The sequence below is a fragment of the Sorex araneus genome, chromosome 1 (assembly GCF_027595985.1).
Source record: "Sorex araneus isolate mSorAra2 chromosome 1, mSorAra2.pri, whole genome shotgun sequence".
NCBI classification, from domain to species: domain Eukaryota; kingdom Metazoa; phylum Chordata; class Mammalia; order Eulipotyphla; family Soricidae; genus Sorex; species Sorex araneus.
Window position 1 is genome coordinate 427,504,522 of NC_073302.1, and position 21,226 is coordinate 427,525,747.

Here is a 21,226-nt window from a genome sequence, read left to right on the forward strand (position 1 = left end):
ACAATATTCAGTGCTGGGGATTGAACATTTCCATCACACACGGAAACATGCCAGGGTGTCCACAGAGAGACAGCAGACCGTGGCCACGTGAACTGGGTCTCGTGGGACTTTGGGCGGTGTTGCCTGCATCTACCAGAGCTAACAGCCAGACATGCTGTTCGTGTTTGAGGGTCCTAGTTTGTTTTTCTTTTTAATTTATTTATTTTTAATTAGTGAATCACCGTGAGGGTACAGTTACAGATTTATACACTTTTGTGCTTATACTTCCCTCATACAAAGTTCGGGACCCCATCCCTTCACCAGTGCCCATTTTCCACCACCAGTAAGCCCATCATCCCTCCCATCCTCCCCAATCCCATCTCCCCCCACCCCACCCTGCCACTGTGGCAGGGCATTCCCTTCTGTTCTCTCTCTCTATTTAGCTGCTATGGCCCGCAATAAAGGTGTTGAGTGGCCACTGTGCTCAGTCTCTAGCCCTCATTCAGCCCGCAACTCTGAGGGTCCTAGTTTTAATTTTTGGTCATATCCAGCTATGCTCAGGGGTAACTCTTGACTGCACTCAGGGATCACTCCTGGTGGAGCTCGGGGAATCACACGCTTTGCCAGGGACTGAACATGGGTCAGGCACATGCAAGGCAAGCACCTTAACCCCTGTACTACCTCTCTGGCCCTCTAGTTCATTCATATATTTTTAAAGAAAGAGTCTAATGGATAGCATGATGCTGAGTGAAATGAGTCAAAAGGAGAGACAAAGAACGACTGCATTCATCTGTGGGATAGAAAAGGACATGTGAGATGAATACCTCTGGACAGTAGAAACAAGGACCAGGAGGACTGGTGCGGGAATGGAAGCTGGCCACAGTGGAAAGGGCAGGGGGAGGGAGTTAGGAGAGAGAAGTGACCACTATGACAATGACAATTGGAAATGATCACTCTGGACAAGACCTGAGAGTAGGTAGAGGGATCTACACGATAACCTGTTGGTACAGATATTGCAAACTGTAATGCCCAGAAGGAAAGGGAGAGAGAGAAGAAAAGTGTCTGCCGTGGAGGCAAACTGTGGGCATGGTGGGACATTGGTGGTGGGAAATGTGCACTGGTGAAGGGACGGGGACTGGCATGTTATATGACTGACCCTCAGTCATCCCCAAACAACTCTGTCACTGTGCATCTCAATGATGCAATGATGATCCAATTTTTTTTTTTAAGGGCAGAGTCTAGGGAAGATGTGACACAATCACCGAGCCCTGTGGTACTGAGGCCAGGCCCCGCCCCAGTGGCCACTGCTGGCAAGAGCTGCAGACTCCCGGGTGTCCCTAGACCGGGTGAGCGAAGGGAGTGACGCCAGCTGGTCACTGCCATCCGGGAATGAAAGCCCCTTGTCCGGGGGCCAGTTACTTGCTAGGAGCTGGAAAGCAGACTGGTGGCATCTAATCTGAAGGTGCTGACATCTCCTTTCAACGGGTGGGCGGGAGAGGCCAGTGGGGAGAGAAAAAAGGTGCTCAGGGAGAGAAAAGAGGCCACAGGGGACACTGGGACAGGGACCGTGTGCTCCGCCCTCATCCTGTTTGGTAGGAGAGTGGGGGTCAGTGGTCTGCAACATGCTGGGGTACGTGGGGACAAACTGAAAAGGAGGCAGGGAGGTCACAGTGCGGAACACAGTGTCTTGACCAGTCACGGTCACAGCAGGGAGCCCGGGTAGGAGGTATTGGGCGACATGTCACCTCCCCTTTCCTCTTCCTCACCCACACTTTGAGAAGCTTCCAGAGAAACCCCAAATAAGGAGCATTCTCAAACCACGGAAGTCATCAAACCCAAGAAACTGCCAGGTGAGAGGAGACTCAGAATAAGACACGGTGACAGAATGTAATGTGATGACGGGGACAGAAATCCTGGAGCCAGAAAGGGTATTGGGACGAAAGAAAATGCCATCCCAAGGAAGAAAGGAACCGTGTTCAGCATGTGTCCGGGCTGCCTTATTAGCTATGAACAAAGCACCGTGGTCGATGTCGGCAGGGAAGTTGCATGTGGGCAGGTAGCGGCTTCACTGTAAATCTTAGATTTGCGAACATCTTTATGTTGGAGACATCTGCACAGGCTCCTTAAACGACTGAGGGTGCTCAGCACTGCCCACAAGAAATGGAACCGAGACCCTCAGATGCCCCAGCCAGCCTGGTAGGAAACTGGGAAGCTGGTGAGATTCATGAAATGAGCAACAACCCCCTTCCCCCTCCCCTCCACCCCACCACGAGTTGCCAGGGTTTTGCCACTATCTACCAAATCACACATTTCCTCTTTGGACAGAAATTCAATCCATGCGATCCATCCCAGAGATAAATTACAAAAAATGTGAAAAGACAAGGGTTGGAGAGATAGTCTGAGGGTATGGCACTGGCCTTGCATGCTGACCCTTTGATCCCCCAAAACTGCATAAGGTCCCCCAAGGACCTCCAGGAGTGACGTCTGAGCAGAGCCAAGAGAGCTCCTGAACACTGCTGGTGTGGCTCCCCACCCCCCACCCCAGGCTTTTATCCATATTATCTGTATTTCCACCACAGCATTATGTATGGCAACTGAATAACTAAAATACCCACCACTGTCACTGTCACTGTTATCCTGTTGCTCATTGATTTGCTCGAGCGGGCACCAGTAATGTCTCCCTTGTGAGACTGGTTGTTACTGTTTTTGGCATATCAAATACTCCACGGGTAGCTTGCCAGGCTCTGTCGTGCGGGCGAGATACTCTCGGTAGTTTGCCGGGCTCTCCGAGAGGGGCGGAGGAATCGAACCCATGTAAGGCGAATGCCCTACCCCCTGTGCTATTGCTCCAGTACTTACTTACCCACCAGTAAGTAGTCAAACATTTAAATCTATTCCAGCATCTAGAATCCACAATCTAGATCAAAATGCCAGTCCACAGGAAACAAAGAAAAAACACATTAACCGAGTCAGCCAGCTGCAAATGCAGAATGATGAAGCTTCTTCCAGGGCTATATCTCAAGGACATACAATGTCTCTGCCTTCAAGTTTTTATTTTTATTATTATTTTTTTTTGCCTTTTGGGTTGCACCCAGCGATGCTCAGGGGTTACTCCTGGCTTTGCACTCAGGAATTACTCCTGGCGGTGCTTGGGGGACCATATGGGATGCCGGGGATTGAACCCGGGTCGGCTGCGTGCAAGGCGGACGCCCTACCCACTGTGCTATCGCTCCGGCCCCCATCTGCCTTCAAGTTTTTAACACTAGATACTGGATCATTTCTTCACATTATATGTAAATGATACTGAATTTTTTTTTTTTTTTTTGCTTTTTGGGTCACACCCAGCGATGCTCGGGGTTACTCCTGGCTTTGCACTCAGGAATTACTCCTGGCGGTGCTTGGGGGACCATATAGGATGCCGGGGATCGAACCCGGGTCGGCCGCGTGCAAGGCAAATGCCCTACCTGCTGTGCTATCGCTCCGGCCCTGATACTGAAATTTTGCTTCTTAGAATGACCTTGTTTTCTTAGAGACATGAACTGGGATATTTACACTTGACATATGTCCAGCATTTGCTTCAAAAGGATCTCAGGGCTGGGGTGTGGATGGAGGGTTAGGCGAGAAAGAATGGCTGCAAATGGGTCACAAGTGAAGCTCTTATTTGGAGATCTTACACCATTCTTCCGACTTCCACAAATGTTCAAAATCTTTCATAATAAAATAGTAGCAGCCAAGCCCAGGTCAGAAAGGAACCTTCATGAGCTAACAGACCATGAGCGGCAAGTGGCATGTCCTGTCCTCTACTGAAGCACGCGATGGGCCAGAGATAGTCCAGGGGTTACAGCACTCACCTTGCATACACCTGACCCGGGTTCGATTCCCCGCAACTGGGATCCAACGGGATCCCATCGACTCTAAAAAAAGGGCCAGGGGCTGGAGTGATAGCACAGCGGGTAGGGTGTTTGCCTTGCATGCGGCCAACCCGGGTTCTAATCCCAGCATCCCATATGGTCACCCCTGAGCACCACCAGGGGTGATTCCTGAGTACAGAGCCAGGAGTGACCCCTGTGCATCACCGGGTGTGACCCCCCCCAAAAAAAAAAAGGGCCAGTGAGCACCCTACAAAACCAACCTCAAAGGGGGCGGGAGTTTCTGCCTTTGCTCAGGTGCCTCACCCTGGCCTCGATCATAAGAGCTCAGTTAGATTCTGAAAAAAAGAACAGAGCAGAGCAGCCACTGGAGTTTTTTGTGATTTCAAGGCTGCTACTACTCTAAGGGTCCGAAGCCTTGTCCCAATGGAGCCAATGATTATCCCATTGATGATCCTCCGAGTCCTGCCGGGATCGACGCCTGAGCTCAGTGTTGAGTATGCCCTGAGCACAGCCAAACAAACAATGAAAGCCCCCCTCCCCCCAAGAAAACAAAAAATGCACGAACAGGGTTCTGCTATCACCTCCTATGACTCTTGTGGTAAATAACACTCCCAAAGTTCCACAAAACCCAGTCCACATGGCCACACGTCTGCTTTCCGTCACGGTAGATCACCTGGCACGTTCTTGTATTTCATGGAAATGGGATACATTACAATAATGGACTTTGAGCTAATAGCTAATAGCTTTGACCTGCGGGCCTGCAGCTGGCATTTGAAATCACACTTCCTCCTCAGTGACATTGCGGTACTTGCTAGAAGGAGAGGAGACACTTGAATGTGAAAAGTTTGGCGAGCAAGGTCAGAGATGCAAGCTGGCACATTACCACAGCCATCTCTGCTCTCTGGCTGTGGTGAAGTAAAACGTGGAAGCCGAGTCCAAGCTTGTGTTCTTTCAACAACCCATCGACTTCATTCAGCTTAAGGAGTTGCTCACTCCGAAGTGAACAAGGACTGGGAAATCTGAGGAAGGCACAGCACAGCTGCCCCCATCTGATTTCGAGAACATTCTGCACACCATGGCCTTGTGAACTGAGCTACCCCATGAATGGTGCTGGCCATCTCTGCTTATTAGAATCTTTTTTTTTTTTTTTGAAGTAAACAGATTTTATTTAGAGGTTTCCAAGGGAAGGAGGAAGGGATAAGTGGGAGAGAGAATAGTAAGAATAATGCGCTCAAGTGAGAACGCGGGCTTCTCCAAGGGTGGAGAGAGCTCCTACACACATCCGAGCTTTAGACACAAAGGTATGAAAGTACACATCTCAAGAGGGGAGATGCGGGCGACACGTGCTCGGGCACCGCGTGTGCTCGGCCACATGGGCACAAGCACCACATGGGCTCAGGCAGCATACGCGCCTAGAATCTTATTAACTAGTATAAAGCATTCTCATAACTGCTCTGACATAACACCCATCTAAAATCTAGAAAGAGCTGCTGGAGGACAGACATCCTAGTATCATGTCTGGTGCAATGTTGCCCTAAGTGCTACCACCTCCTGAGATGTGCTTCCTGTTTTCTTAGAGTTCTGAGAGAGTACTGAGGAGTTTTTCTTCTGCAAAGGGGGATGGCAGGGAGTCACGGCTCTAGTGGGCATAGAATCTGCTTAAAAGGGAACTTACCGTACTCATAAGCCCCCAGACTCGCCTTTTCCTTCATTTCCCTAACTGGCGTAGGCAAGACACTTTAGTCCCGAGTGTAGGAACACATCACCCACGGAGGCTCCAGATTGGACTTAAACTTGAAATGTTGAAGCACCTGTTACATAAGCTCAGTAACGACGTAGGCTAGACATCAAAAAACTTGTGACTTTGAGTGGCATCAGAATGCCTCACATGCCCACTATGGCCCTAGCAGAACTGAGTTATTTGGCAAAGATGAAAGCCCAAATCCAGAGAAATTCAAGTCTCAAGACTGTCAAAAGGCAAACACACACACATACTCACACTCACACACAAATAAACAAAACCCAAAACCCACCAAGATATTTTATCAGTAAAAATGATGTTTTCCAAGAATGCTCTCCGACAAGAAAGGGATACCTTCAATATGCTCTCCTGGGAAAACCAAAGGCTTAGGCTACACCAGTGAGAAGCTTTGAGCTAAAGAAGAACATTGGCGTGGCGTGAGCTTGACTTGGAGGAGGGAACTGAGGGAAGCTCCAGGCCAGCCGGGAAGCTCTATCAAGGCGCTACTGAGAGGATGCTGGCCTCAGTTGATCCAGGCTGTCTTCACGGCATGTGGCACCCCTGCCACCACCAGGAGTGTTCCCTGGGCACAGAGCCAGAAGGAAGCCCTGCACAGAGCTGGGTGTGCCCTCCAAGGCCAGGAGCCAAATGAGGCCAGGGAGCATGAGTTGCTGCAGGCAGCACCATCCTCTCGTGGGAAGACGGGAGATGGCAGGCGGGAGCTTAAGGGAGTGTGGCTCACCTGAGTCGGAGCCCCAGGGTACTCCTGTGTCAAAGCTTATTCACTATTTTCCACAAGTACCTGCGGTTGATTTTATGTCAAATATGCTCCAGTGAGCCCGCATGGCAGTGCAGGAGGGGAGGGCACTTGCCCTGCGTTCGGCCAACCTGGGCTCCATCTCCAATACCCCAGAAGGTCTCCCCGAGCACTGCTAGGAGTGATCCCTGAGTGCAGAGCCAGGAGTAACCCCACAGCATAGCAGGTGGCCCCAAAACCAAAACAGTCCAACAAAAGAACCCTCAAACGGGGCTGGAGCGATAGTAGAGCAGGTAGGGCGTTTGCCTTGCATGCGGCTGACCCAGGTTTGATCCCCAACATCCCATATGGTCCCCTGAGCACTGCCAGGAGTAATTCCTGAGTGCAGAGCCAGGAGTAACCTCTGTGCATCGCCAGGTGTGACCCAAAAAGCAAAAAAAAAAAAAAAAAAGAACCCTCAAATATACTCCAAGGTATTAAAAAAAAAAACAACAGAACAACAGGGGCTGGAGCGGTAGCATAGCGGGTAGGGTGTTTGCCTTGCACGCGGCTGACCCAGGTTTGATTCCCAGCATCCCATATGGTCCCCTGAGCACCGCCAGGAGTAATCCCTGAGTACAGACAGAGCCAGGAATATCCCCTGTGCATCGCCAGGTATGACCCAAAAAGAAAAAAAAAAACAACACCAAAAAACCACGAAATGCTCTGTCGGTTAGGGAATTATCCATCTGTGTGTATCTGGGCATTGCAGAACCCACATTTCTATGGAACCCACACTTTCCTATATTAAAAGGTAAGGTGTAGTACAAATTTAAGGGTGACCTACACAAATTCAAGATGTGGAATGAGCCACACCCCAAAATGTGAAGGGCCTGTGGTCTTTTAAACTGCAGACGGCAGTGGCTACCAGACAACTAAGACCGCTTACTTCCGCAGCCTCATCGAATTCCAAAGCTACGAGACAAGGAAAAAAAGTGAAAACAAACACATTAAATTAAAAAAATTTATTATTCTTTTTTGCTGCTGCTGTGGATTTGTTCTTGGGAGGGCGACACCAGCTGTCACACTAATGCCCTTGCAGGCCTCACCTCCTTCCGAACACTAAGATCTGCTGTGGGCTTGCCTTTCGCCCCGAGAAATCAAATGATTTCCACATTTTTAGTAAAAAAAAAAAAAAAAAAAAAAAGTATTGTAAATACCCACCCACCCCCAACTGTCATCCTCTTCTGTCTGTGGGCGAAAAATTAAAAATCTTCTAAAAACCCTAAAACAGAAACACATTTATATCCTACCCACCCCCGATCTTTTGGCCTGGCTCGTCTTTCTAGGGCTGGTGACAACCTGTTGGGTTGGGAGCTGGCGAGAGGCCAGCAGGGTCAGGACTGCTCGCCCTCCTGTCCTGGTCTGAGCACGGCCAGAGAAGGGGCAGGTTCTCTGCGGTCCTTCGCAGGGGCCCAGGGGAGCGGGGACTAGGGCGGGTGGGAGGGAAAGGACGAGACCCAGCAGCTCTCGGCCCTGGTCTCCCCACGGTTTCGGGGTCCATCACGCGTGTTTCCGTATCCCCCTCAGAAATGTTCCTGTGTGCGCACGCCGTTGGTATGTGTGGCAGGCATGTGGAACCCCATGGTGCATGTCATTTGTTACCAGGAGAATGTTTCAGTTCCGTTTTCAGTTTAATTTTCCTTTTTTTTTCTCTTTTTTTTTATTTCCTTAAAATTATTTTTCCGTTTAGAAACAAGTTCACCAGGAAACCAGCTCCCCCCTCCCCGCACTGTGAGGCTGCAGGCGTCTTTTCTGAGACAGCGCTGATTTTCCCTCACGCCCCCAAATAGGAACTCCTTGGGGTGGCCCTGGAAGGCTGGAGTCTCTCCCTTTCTGTCGGGATGCCCTGGTGGCAGAAGGCCCTCTGCCACACGGAGGTTTCTGATTGTGGGACACAGTCTGGTTTTTGTCGTCTTCTTGTCTTCTAATTAAAAAAGACATTCCTGACGAGAGAAAGAAAAGGAGTCAATGGTGGCAGTCCTGGACAGTGTGCACCCCACAAAGCCAACCTCAAAGGAGGCGGGAATTCCTTTGGCTTTTTGGGTCACACCCAGCAATGTTCAGGGGTCACTCCTGGCTCTGCACGCAGGAATTACTCCTGGCAGTGCTCAGGGAACCATATGGGATGCTGGGGATCAAACCCAGGTCAGCGGCGTGCAAGGCCCGACCCTCTGTACTATCGCTCCGGCCCCAAGGGCGGGAGTTTCTACCCTTGTTCAGGCACCTCATTCTGGCTGTGGTCCTAAGAGCTCAGCTGTCCCAACTGAGAGCTTCAGTTGAAACTAGGATGACAGGGAGAGGCAAAGGGCACTGACTCTCCCAACCAATAAGGAAATCACCAGTGTCCACCTAACACTGGGTCTAACACTGGGGTCTCACATACTATTTCGTTCCTAGTTCTGACACTAACCAAAGTTCACAGTGCACTGACTAAGATTCTATGGGAAAAGTGCCATGGGCAGCTCTAAGGGTGCCGCGGGCGGCAGTAGGGGTGTGTAGACAGTATTAAACAGCAGTAACCAGGGAGGACTTGGGCCGATCTGAACTGTGGCTCAAGCAACTGTTGTGCATGGCACTGAACAAGCGGCTACCCGCCAAAACATCACCTATAGAGTGGGACGAATGCTCCAACCCCAAGAGGAGCTGCCCGAGGATGACTTAGTTTCCACATACCAAGCACCTGGAAGAGCAGAGGAAGCAAACTTATCCATGTTTGCTGCGGGCACCCACAGCTGAGGAGTATCAGGAAGCTGGGATCTGGGGACCACTTACCCGGGTGACAGGCACAGTGCAGGAGTGTAGCTATCGAAACAGCCTGGTAAAGTCTCGCAAGGCCCAGCAAACTTGTTTACATTCCTCAGCACTAGGAGAGAGAGAGAGGCAGGTCGGACCATTTAACATACAAGAACCACCACACGTGAGGCACTGGAGCTCTGCCCACTGTTTCCTGAGGCCACTCCGGGTCTTCTGTGACTTAAGGATGGATGTCAGCCACAGCAGATGTGGGTGATGACAAACTGTGCTCTGCTCCAACAAGTGAGCTTTGGGGATCCACGCGCCCCAGTATACCCCCATTTTCTCATTTGCATCTACATTTCCTGAGGTTCAACTGGTCAAATATGTCAAGTGCTTAGGGTGACAAAACTGTGCACAGAGTGTTCAGTAAGTGTAGGTTGCTACAATGTCACTTGACTGAAGTCGGGTCTTTTTGTCTTAAGCAAGCTTTAGGAGCAAACCCTGGCTGTGTGTCCTACATACACCTAAGCTCTGTTGGTGAAGTCCCTGACATAAATACAACGAAGCTAGAAATCCCCCAAAAGAAGCATTTTTGGTCAAGCCAGCTAAATTAGGTGCCCTGGTTTCCTCATTCTCCCCAGAGGCAGATGCAAAGCCCTGTCGAGCGCTAAGGACTAAGAAAAACCAACTGTGGCTTTTTCTAGTAGAACAAGCTCCCCCAGGTTTCCCCCGCAGGAGGGAGGGTGCGGGGAGGAAGAAGGGTCAAAGCCCGTAGACAGGAAAAGCTTGAGCGGGTGCTCAGGCACACGTGAAGGTGCTGAGGTAGCCTGAACACCTGGCTGTCACCCATTCTTGGTCTTAAGGATGACCTTTTTTTTTTCTTTTTTGGGGTCACATCTGACAATGCACAAGGGTTATTCCTGGCTCATAAACTCAGGAATTATTCCTGGTGGTGCTCGGGGGACCATATGAGATGCTGGGATTTGAACCCGGGTCAGTTGCATGCACACCCCACCCGCTGTGCTATCATTCCAGCCCCAAGAATGACCTTTGTCTCAAACCATCACCAAGACACATGTGGATGCTCGCTTCGTTCTTGTGCGGGTCTTCCTAAGACTATCCGCTCAACATCCCTTTCTAATCCGCCTGCCCTTCCGACACCCTCTCCTTGGTTCTCTAGCGGCAAGGTCTGCAAGCTCTCTTCCCTTCTCTCACATTGGCTGAACACCAGGGAAGGAAACCTCCAACTGAAGTTCAGTCAAAAAGAAGGCAGAATAAAAGCTACCCACTTAAGTGATGACTCCACCAGGCTCTCTGACCTCCTTGATTAAGACTCCAGAACATTAAACAGAATGTTCTAGAAACTTTTTCTTCAAGTCTCACTCCATCCAACAATACAATGAAAACATGGATTTTACCGAGTTCTGTCACTTGTTCTTTGTGAATTTCACAAATTTCAGTGAAGTAAGAAGACTGGGAAGTAAATCTGGACTGCCCATGCTAGGTCAAAGCCTTAACCGTGGGCTATCTATCTCCCAGCCCTTTACCCTCTTTTATGACATAATAAAAAGCAAATGCAGGAGAAGTGAGCTTTAAGATTTTGTCTAGTCACAGTTCATGGTAGATGTTAGAAAGAAAAGTCCCCGCGCTGACCAACTCCAAATCCAGGGACTGAATTAATTACCAGAACCATTTGGGAAACAGGCTTGGACTTGCTGAAATGAAACTGAACCAGTTCACCCTCCTTGTGAGGACAACAAACAAAGCTGCGTGTTGAGACAAGAGTTAAAGGTCTTTAAAAGGAAAGGGAGACTGAGTCATGCTCGAAACAGAGGTTCAAGGGCAACGTAAATATAGAAAAAAAGAATTACTGAGGAGAGGCGAGCAATTCCCAGCCTCTTCTCCAGCCCCTGTGTCGCTTCTCCCTCCGATTCCTTTCCCACCGCTGGGTCACGGCCGGCGGCCAGAAGGGCTGCAGGACTCATTCAGCAACGAAGCTCGAGCGGGCCCGGCTGGGAGTGCCCCTGACCTTCCCGTACTATGGACCCAAAATCACAACTATTTTTGCAGTATGTGGGTCCCATTTCCTCGCTCCACAATTTCCCTCAAATTTGAGAAAAGCCCTGCGCTGTCTCAGACTTCTGTTGCTCTGCCCTACTGATGGGCCCTGCTGTGGGAATACGGGCTTGGCGGAGGCTGACTCCAGAACGTGTGGGTGGCTGCCGCAGAGCCGGCAGGAACATGCTTCAGCTAGTCGTGCCAGTTCATAATGACATTCCAGCCATTTCTGTTTCAAGGAGAAAGTTAACATTCACCGATCACATACTACACACGCTAGGTCTAAGTTTCCTCTGCTAGCAAATTAACCACCCGAGACAGCAGGCACTGCTAGCCCTTACTTAGCATGGACACAGTGCAGTTCCAAAGAGCAGTCAGTGGTGAGACTCCGACACGACCCCTGACGCTAACGCCCAGTTCTATGCGAATTCCCCTCGGGCTCCGACCAGCCACCAAGATGGTGCCCTTTCACTTACCATCAAAGTAGACAACAACTTGGGTCTCTGATCCCAGGAAAAAACTCTGAGCAACATGCTGGGGGTAGCCATTCACCACCCCTGGGCCTGGCGCCCAGTGATAAAGCATATGCTGCATGCATGGGCTTGTTTTATGGGTCACACTCAGTGACTCTCAGGGGTTACTCCTGTCTCGGCACTCAGGAATTACTCCTGGCAGTGCTTGGGGGACCATATGGGATGATGGGGATCGAAGCCAGGTTGGTGATGTGCGCCATACCATTGTGCCAGCCCCGAGACCTGGGTTTTGATCCTTGTCCACTTGGCCACCCACCCCCCACAACACACACACACACACACACCCATGCGTGCTCATGAAAAAGGCGAACATTAAAGAAGGTTATAAAAGGGAGAGCAAAAGTCTTTTTTTATGCTGATTCTGGTCTAAACAATTTCTATGTATAGAGTAGTATGTGCATTGTGTGTGTGTGTGTGTGTGTGTGTGTGTGTGTGTGTGTGTGTGTGTGTAAATAGCTTTTTAAAGCTCACCTTGGCTCTTTACATCATCGGGCAGTGCTCAGGGAGTATGGGGTGCTAGGGATCATACCCAGGGCCTCGAGCATGCAAGGAATGTGCTCTATCATTTAAGTCACCCAGGATTCAGAGATATTTGTAAAATGCTCACAGCGCATTATTTCCTAAAAGCCACGAGGTGGGAGCAATGCAACGTCTAACAACAGAACAGGGAAAAGTAGATGTGGCATATGAACGAATATAATGAAACACTTACTCAGCCTTAAAAGGCAAACAATTGGAGAGTGGGGGCATGGGGAGATGGTACAGACCCAGGTCTGATCTTGGCACCAACTACATGGCCTCCTGAGCACCACTGGGGATGGCCCTGGTAGTCCTGCCATCACAGGGACCAAGCAGCACCACCTCCTTGGGCCCTGGCACTGACCTACTAGCCTGGCAGGCGGAGCACTCCCAGATGGGGCATCAGTTCCCCTGAGCATTCTGGGAAGGCCCCCAGCCTGCCAGACTCTACAGTGTGGAAGAGCCCTGAGCGCAGGAAGCTCAACAAGTCACAAAGCAAATACTGCGTGATTCCACTCGGATGAGGCACCGAGACACCCTGGAGCAGGAAGCAGGAAGACGGCCGTGGAGAAGGGAGAGGGGAACGGGCAGTTGTTCAATCCATCTGGTTTCAGGCTTGAGGCTGGGAGAGCTCTGGAGAAGACCGCCCGGCGATGAGAACAGCGCTCATCCTCTGGCGGATCCGCTGGAGGCGGTGAAGATGGGCTGAGCAGAGGGTGCTAGGGGCGTCCTATGCAGAGGCCCAGGGTGGCTCCTGGCACTGCCATCCTGAGCAGTAGCTCTGGGCACAGTCAGGTGTGGCTCCCAAATGAGAAGGGCTAAGTCGGGCTGGAGCAATAGTACAGTGGGCAGGGCACTTCCTCGCTCACAGCTGACCTAGGCTCTGTCCCTGGCACCCGAATCCCACCGGGGTGATTCCCAAGCACAGAGCCACAGGGTGTGGCCTCCAAACCAAAATTTTAAAGAACGTTAAACTGCAAGTTGGATCCTACGATGCTATTGCTTTTCCACTGTGTACTATGCTGGGCAAAAGTTTTTCCCTTTTAGCACCTATTTCCTAGTACACACATAGTGTTAATTTTTAACCATTCTCTACCTCTGCTGATAGGCAATTAGAGACTATTTTCAGTTTTCTTTTCACTATTAATCAAACTCACTACAACACACATTCTTAGACCCATAAAGCTTTCCACAATTGATGAATATAATCCACTCTGTCAAATTTAGCAAAAGACCTAAAAACCCTTGATGAAAACAGATTCCAGACAAGGTAACATACAATTACAAAATGTAATTTAAACTGCTGTCATTGCGCTTGGCTCAAGACTTAGCAGATCAAAAGTAAAAAGGAGGAAGCAAATTTTTGGTCGTTAGTATTATCCAGGGGTTTGCATTCATATTATCAAAGGGCTAGAGTGATAGTACAGTGAGCAGGGTAACTGCTTTGCATGTGGCCGACCTGGGCTCAATTCCCAGGCATGCCATATGGTTCTGAGCACCTCCAGGAATGAGCCCTGCATACTCATACAGGTGTGGTCCACAAACAAACAAACAAACAAACAAACAAACAAAAACCCACAAAAACTATTAAGGAACATATTTCATGTTTCAAATCTCAAAAGCTCATCTTTGATTCACAAATAACATTTTGTTTCAGAGGGGACACAGCTGGCAGCGCGTGAGGGGGGTTGAGGTGTGTGGTGGTGTTAAGTCACGGGGCTCCAGCGGCTGAAGCATACACTCAGCCCTCGGAACCACCCCCCAGCTGCGGTGGGGGCACTGTGTTTATCTGGGGGCCACCCCCACTCAGAGCTCAGGGGGATTCTGTGGTAGTGGGGATCAAACATCAGTCAGCATACAAAGCAAGTGCTTAGCCTCTATAGCTTTTTCAACCTGCTCCTCCCAATGATTACATTTTTCAGAAAGTTAAAGACTCAATATTATCTATGATACAAAATTTAAAGAATTAGAACGTCTTTCATTAGTGGTATTATAAAGAATACACGTAATACCTTTGTAGCTATAATTAGCTACCTCATTAAAAATGGCAGAGGTAGAACAGGAGTAAGGTGCTGCTTGCGCCCTATGATCCCGTTCAAATTTCCTGTACCACATAAGGTCCCCTGAGCAGCACCAGGTGTAAGTACGATACCCCACCTCCAATGTCTATATTTATAGTGAAAAACCCCACTCACACATACTTCACATTTTAACTAAGCTGCAGGCAAAGGACTCATGAGCATTAACAAACCCTAGAAATGTCCTACTAGGAATCTGAGTATCTTCAGGCATGTTGAACATTTCCCAATTCTTCCCTAATGTTTTACAACAAATGTTAAACCCATCTAGGCAGCCATATATATTTTTTTCTTTTTGGTTTTTGGGCCAGATCCGACTATGCTCAGATCCTGGCACTGTGCTTAGGGGTACATAGGGGTACTGAAGATTGAACCCAGGTCAGCCACATGCAAGGGAAAGCACCCTACCTGCTCTCTCTCTCCAGCCCCAAGGCACCCACAGTTTTGATCCCTGAATACGGATGGCAACTGAGCGCTTCAGAAAGGTGATGACCAATCTCCTAAGGGGGAACTGCTGTTTAGTGCTGCTTCCTTTGGGAAGAACTACTGCAGATGTAGAATAAGGGTGACACGCACCCATGCAGCATGGTGATGTTCCCCTGGTTGGTTTCTAATGCCAGTGAATGCAACATAAAGCTAAACAGACACTTAACATTGTGAATTTAGAGGAGCACACAGAAAGACATTCCAGAGTGTTCTTCAGCCTCTGACACCCGTGGAGTAACATGGGTTATGCACACTGGTCCATTTGACAGGTATTTGATTTGTTTGTTTTGAGACTACACTTGGAGACGCTCAGGGCTTATTCCTGGCAGGCTCAGGGGACCATGTGGGATGCTAGAAACTGAACCTGTGTTGGCCGTGTGCAAGGCAAGCACCCAAACTTGGCGGTTCTAATCAAGGCATTATGTTGAAGAACACAGAGGAAGAAACAAAGCTCTACTTCCGCCTCACCCCTGCAGCTGTCTGTCACACGCCACTCACCTAGTGACTTGCTTGTGGAAGTCTGTAAGCTGTTTGTGTGTCACTGTCACAGCTCCCACGGTCGTCTCCTTTGGCAAACCTTTCAAGGAATTCTCTAACCACCGACAAAATGTCTGCGTAAAAAGAAGAGTTTCTGAGTGGCTTACTCAGCTGAGATCCCACAAGGAACAATGTCCCCTGCAGGATGTCCGTAGATATCCCCAACTTTGAGGCAAGAGAAGAAATGAACAAAAGCACTCTCCTTCGGTCATCCGTCCAACTGCAGGGTTTGAAACATACAATGTGAACTGCCCTTCAAAAGGGCAACGTGCGTCATTTCAGATCGTGCCCTTCTACTCTGGAACACAAACCCCCCGGATGAGGCGACTCTGTTCAACTTATTAAACTTATGCAGTAAGTCTCGGAATCAGGGGCTGGGAAGAGAATCCAGTGACAAAGGCTGTACTTCCATGCAGTTGCCCTGGATTCGCTCTCAGGCGCCCTATATGGTCCCTTGAACCCTGCCAGGAGTGATCCGTGAGCAGTGCCAGGTGTGGCCCCAAAATGAAAAAGGTTCTGAAGTCAGTCAGAGCAGGGAGGTGAACACGCAGGAGTGCATACAAGTTACTACGCCAGAATCTCGGATTTTAGGGCCAGCTTTCAGCCAGTCCTTCTCATGTAGCTCCTGTGTCATACCTGTCTATTATTTGGGTTAGAAAATACTTTCACTATTTAAAAAATTGATTACTATCTGAGCATAGTTTCTTTGTGTCTCTCACTGTACAAAGAGTCCCCACCCTGGCTTCCTTCCTTCCTCTTCAAACTTAACTGTCTAAATTCTAATCTTCTGGGCAATTCCTCTCAGCTTAGTGGCTCGTCTTTGAGTCAGCTGCAGTTTTTATTGATGACTTACTTCTCTAAGTAGGCTGTTTACTGGGGTCAGTTTTCAGCTGCAAAATAACTTGGACATTTAAATTGTTACACAGTTCCTCCCTCTCGGAGAGCCCAGCAAGCTAGGAGTATCCTGCCCGCACGGCAGAGCCTGGCAAGCTACCCGTGGCGTATTTGATATGCCAAAAACAGTAACAACAAGTCTCACACTGGAGGCATTACTGGTGCCTGCTCAAGCAAATCGATGAACAAGGGACGACAGTGCTACAGTGCTACACAGTTCCTCATTACTTTTCATCCTAAATAACAGACCAGCACAAAAATGAATATTCCACTTTTCTTCCAGAACACCAGTCAGAGTTACAAGTGAGCGCTCTCTTTCCCAAAACTGCTGAAAGGGAGGTCTGAGGGACTGCCACCAATGAAATGAAGCTGGAGACGAGATTAAGGCGTATACTGTGGCTTAGGACAGGAGAGAGGGCGAGGCCATGGAGCAAGGCACGGGCCTTGCATGTAGCTGACCTGGTTCAATCACCAGTCCTGAATATGGTGGTCCCCTGTAATGCCAGGAGTGACCCCCTGAGCACAGAGGCAGAGGCACTCCCATAGATGTACGCCAACTTACACTTGTTCCTGGGGTTTTCTGTGGATCTGAAGACAGCACACTTTAACTATATTCATCTGTGCATGTCTCTGAACAGATTTTTTTTTTAAACAGCTTTGTTTTGGGGCCACACTAGGCGGTAGTCAGGGCTTACCCGTGGCTCTGCACTCAGGAATCACTCCGAGTGTGCTCAGGTGACCATGTGGAATCAAACCCAGTTCAGTCATGTCAAGGCAAATGCCCTAAAATGGCCCAGAAGAACTCAAAAATTAAGTTCCAGCCCTACGGCCAGAGAGAGCTCGATGGGCTGGAGCACATGCTTTGCATGCTGGAGGCCCCAGTTTGATCCCTGGGCACTGTGTGGTCACCCGAGCACTGCCAGGAGTGACCCCTGAATATCAAACCAGGAGCAGCTATCTCGGTGTGGCCAGAAAACTTAAATTCAGTTAAAAAAAAAAATCAAAGGTCAGATTTTTTTGTTTTTGACCAATGTCTGGCTCTGTGCTCAGGGATCACTCCTGGAGGGCTGGGAATGGAACCCAGGTCTGCTGTGTGCCAGGCACATGCCTGACCTGCTGTACTCCGGCTCTGATCCTGTCGATCCTACTTTTTCTGTCCTGGGGCTACCCCATGCAACGCTATTAACCAGTATCTAGGCATCTCCCATAGGTGCACAAAGTTCTCACTGGGCACCCAGGCAGCTGAGTTTAATGGTTAGTATTCACTCTTTAATATCAAGTAAAACATGCGACAGCGACATCAAACTGCATTCAAGATGCCAACAATAAATGGCTATTCTATGAAGTCCTCACCACTAATCAATTTAGCCATCTGCCTAAATTTGGTTTCCTGGGCACCCATCAGGCAGGGCTGGCTTAAAGTTATGATCAACTTCAAGAAACTGAAATTTAGGGACTGTAAGAATGGGAAGGGTCATTAAGGATGGATTTTGAGAGGGCCTTACCGGTCTGTCAACCTGCATGATCTCCCAGAGCACTTCGGCCACGTCTGGTAGTGTGTAGGGGGGGAGGCAGAAGCAGCACGTGTGGAGCAGCTGGCTTACGAGCTGCTGGCCAAGCTGGTTCATCACTTGTCCAATCAGTTCTTTCCGTAATTCAAAGTCATCTTCATGCTGTAAGAAAAACAGAAGCAAAAACAGAAATGCTCATCTCAGCTTCTTAAGGATCAAGTAACCCTTTCTCCTTTAGTAATTCCGATTTCCTGGGAAAGAGACTATATGCTTCATGTAATGTACAGAGATGTACAGAGTCTAATATATATGCTGTCATTAGGAAGAAAAGATTAAGTCTGGTATTGAAGTTACTTTAACGCTTAGATTCTTTCAGAGAGAAACAAATATTAACAGACCACGGACAGCAATTTTTCTTCACCCACCTTTATTATCTTTGGAGTATCATTAGTCCTTTTCTATTTATTTTTTAACCCCCTCTTTTGGGGCCACACCCAACATTGCTCAGGGCTCACTCCCAGTGGTGCTCGAGTTGGGGACCTATATGGGGTGACGGGGATTGTTTGGGGTTGGCTGCATGCAAGGCAAGCGTGCTGCCCGCTGTACTAGTTCTCTGGCCCTGCTATTTTCTTTTTTAAAATTGTTTTTTTTTTTTTAAAAAAAAAAAACAACCCAGCTGATCTTTCCTATAAAAAAGTATTTTCTTATTTCTACACAGACGTACATATATACTGGGTAAAAACAAAAAACAAAACAAAACCCCCCCTTAACTGACTTTCAAGCCTGTGGGAGGATGGCTCAGTGGCTCTGAGTGCCTGCTTTGCATGCGTGTCCTGGCAGCCCTGGGGGGCCAGGGCCTCAGGCGTGAGGCAAGTGCTCTACTGTGGAGCAGCATCTGCAGCCCCTACAAGCTACTGACTTGCTCATCGTCTCCCACCCCTTCAACTCCACTTCACACCCAAACCACCTTTGAAAACGTTGTGTTCCATAATTATTCCAAATGAGCAGGGATCTGTTGACCCCGCTGCCTTTTGGGTCATACCCAGCCATGCTTAGGGGTTACTCCTGGCTCTGCACCCAGAAATTACTCCTGGTGGTCCTCGGAGGACCATAGGGATGCTGGGAACCGAACCTCGGTTGGCTGCATGCAAGGCAAACGCCCTACCCGCTGTGCTCCAGTCCCTAAACAGGGATCTTTACGTCAAAGGTCTCAACTAACAGGAGTGCAAGCCTGATCTCCAGTCATGACTGATATGCTTAGTTGAGACTAATTTGCTGGTCTGGAGCGATAGCACAGCGGGTAAGGAGGTAGGGTGTTTGCTTTGCACACAGCCGACCAGGGTTCCAATTCCCAGGATCACATATTACCCCTGAGCATTGCCAGGGGTAATTTTTGAGTGCAGAGCCAGGAGTGACCCCTGAGCATCGCTGGATGTGACCCAAAAAGGAAAGGAAAAAAAAAAAAAAAGACTAGTTTCCGCTCTCTAACCTACCCAAATTCTACCTTTTAATTTATGGCCCCAATGAAGTCCTTATATTTTTGGGTTTTTTTTCTGGGCCACATGTGGCGATTCTCAGAAACACCCCAGCCCACTCTAAGAGCTTTCTCTCCTCTCATCTCATAGAAATGACTTTCTCTGCGTGTGTTTTGTTTTTTGGGCCACATTTGACAGTGATCAGCGGGCCATATAGGATGTTGGGGTTGAATCCAGGTTGGTTATGTGCAAGGCAAGTGCACTACCTGCTCTACTATCACTCCAGCCCTCACAACACTCATTTGACAATCATTGTTTTTATTTTTTCATACCTGTTCACCTCTACAAGATACCAAAGATGGGGGCAGAGATAACTTGAGAGCCTACCACAGATTACAGCACTGTGAACATGCTGTCTCAGACCCAAACAGTTGGTAATCTCTCTCTCTCTCTCTCTCTCTCTCTCTCTCTCTCACACACACACACACACACACACACACACACACACACACACACGCCCCCCACATCAAAGTCATTTATTCCAGAAAAATGCCAGCGCTCTGAGAAGCTGCAAAACAGACTGGCATAATGTCCATACGTACATCATTGGCTACTCCTGTGTGGATGAGGTCTCGTAGGAATCTCATGACACTACAATTGGCATCCCGGTGGTCCAGGGTGGTAGAGGCGATGGCCCACTGTAAAATAGGAATGACCACTTGGCTCCTCAGCAAGGTGACAGGGCTACGCTGAATAAACCTGGTGCAAAAAGATAAGGAGTGTGACAAGATTAGGCAATAAGGACCGCCAGGTGAGAGGTGAAAAGCCAGCAAACAACCGTAAAACGATCAGCAGTGGGAAGGAGGGCAGGCAGTGAGTGGGGAGGAGGGGTGACTAGGTAGAGCACAGTAGCAATTCCCAGCAAACTATTCAGAATGAAAGTAATGATGGCTAGATGTCCCAGCACACCTGCACAAGTCTATAAAACACGCAATACCAAGAGTGAATCTACTATAAAGTATGGACTTTGGATAGTGATGCTGTGTCAGTGTAGATTTATTAATTCCAACGTCCCACTCTGTACGGAGATACTGACGATGGGAGAAGCTGTGATACTCGGTAAATTCCCCACTCAATTTTGCAGAAAACCTAAAAGAGCCTTTTATTAAAAAAAGAAAAAGAAGTCTATGGAAATAAAAGAAGCAAAGGAAATAAAAAGCAGCTATGAGCACCACCGGGTGTGGCCCCCAAACAAAACAAAACAAAAATAAATAAAGGTGGGGGAAGAAGGGAGTGGTGGAAAGCGTGTTCAACTGGCTGCCGTGGCACACCCTTCCCCCCTCTCGCCCCCCCAGCACAAAGCTGGGACAGCACCTGGGCACTGCCAGGTGTGGACACTCTCCTGCCTCAACCTCCAAAACAAAGTGTTTTTTTGCTGCTTACTGATTCTATCATCAAAACTACAAGATTTCTCGGACCATTTTTTCCAATTATGTCTCAAACTTATTATCATCCAGTTGACCATCCAGACGGACCAACAGATCGAAGGATAATTTTTCAAGACGTATCATGGAAGAAGGAAAAAAAATTGACAGCTATTCAACAGTTTCCTCAGATCAACTAAAAAAGTTTTCTGGGGTGAATGGATCGATAGTACAGCGGGTAAGTCATTCGCCTTGCGCACGGCCAGCCTGGGCTGATCCCCAGCGTCCCATATGGTCCCTTGGGAGCACTGTCAGGAGTAATTTCAAAGTGCAGAAGTTGGTGTGACCCCCCCCCCCAAAAAAAAAACCAGTTTAGACAGCTTAGTGGCTGGAGTGCATGTTCTGCATGCAGGGGGTCTGGCTTTGATCCCAATACCACATGGACCCCTTGAACATGTCAGGAGTGACCCCTGAGCACTCAGCCTAGCAGCAGAACTTGAACACTCTTCATAAAAGAGAAAAGTTTCTCTAACTAGTCTAAAATCTAACAAAAAGTATTCACCATTTCAATCTTGAGATAATAA

The 21,226-nt window shown here is 48.7% G+C and overlaps 1 protein-coding gene across 3 annotated transcripts in view; it reads right to left on the reverse strand.

The window, feature by feature from the left end:
• Positions 1-7,353: 7,353 nt before the first annotated feature.
• Positions 7,354-21,226, reverse strand: part of TNPO3 (transportin 3) — an 84,366-nt gene continuing 70,493 nt past the window's right edge. For all 3 annotated transcript variants that reach the window (XM_004608270.3, XM_004608272.3, XM_055147084.1), the window contains 5 exons: positions 19,821-19,977; positions 17,738-17,905; positions 15,300-15,412; positions 9,164-9,254; positions 7,354-8,334 (listed from right to left, as the gene is read on the reverse strand). In XM_004608270.3, coding sequence (XP_004608327.1) covers positions 9,194-9,254; positions 15,300-15,412; positions 17,738-17,905; positions 19,821-19,977 — 499 coding nt within the window. In that variant the 3' untranslated portion in view covers positions 7,354-8,334; positions 9,164-9,193. The remainder of the gene's footprint in view (positions 8,335-9,163; positions 9,255-15,299; positions 15,413-17,737; positions 17,906-19,820; positions 19,978-21,226) is intronic.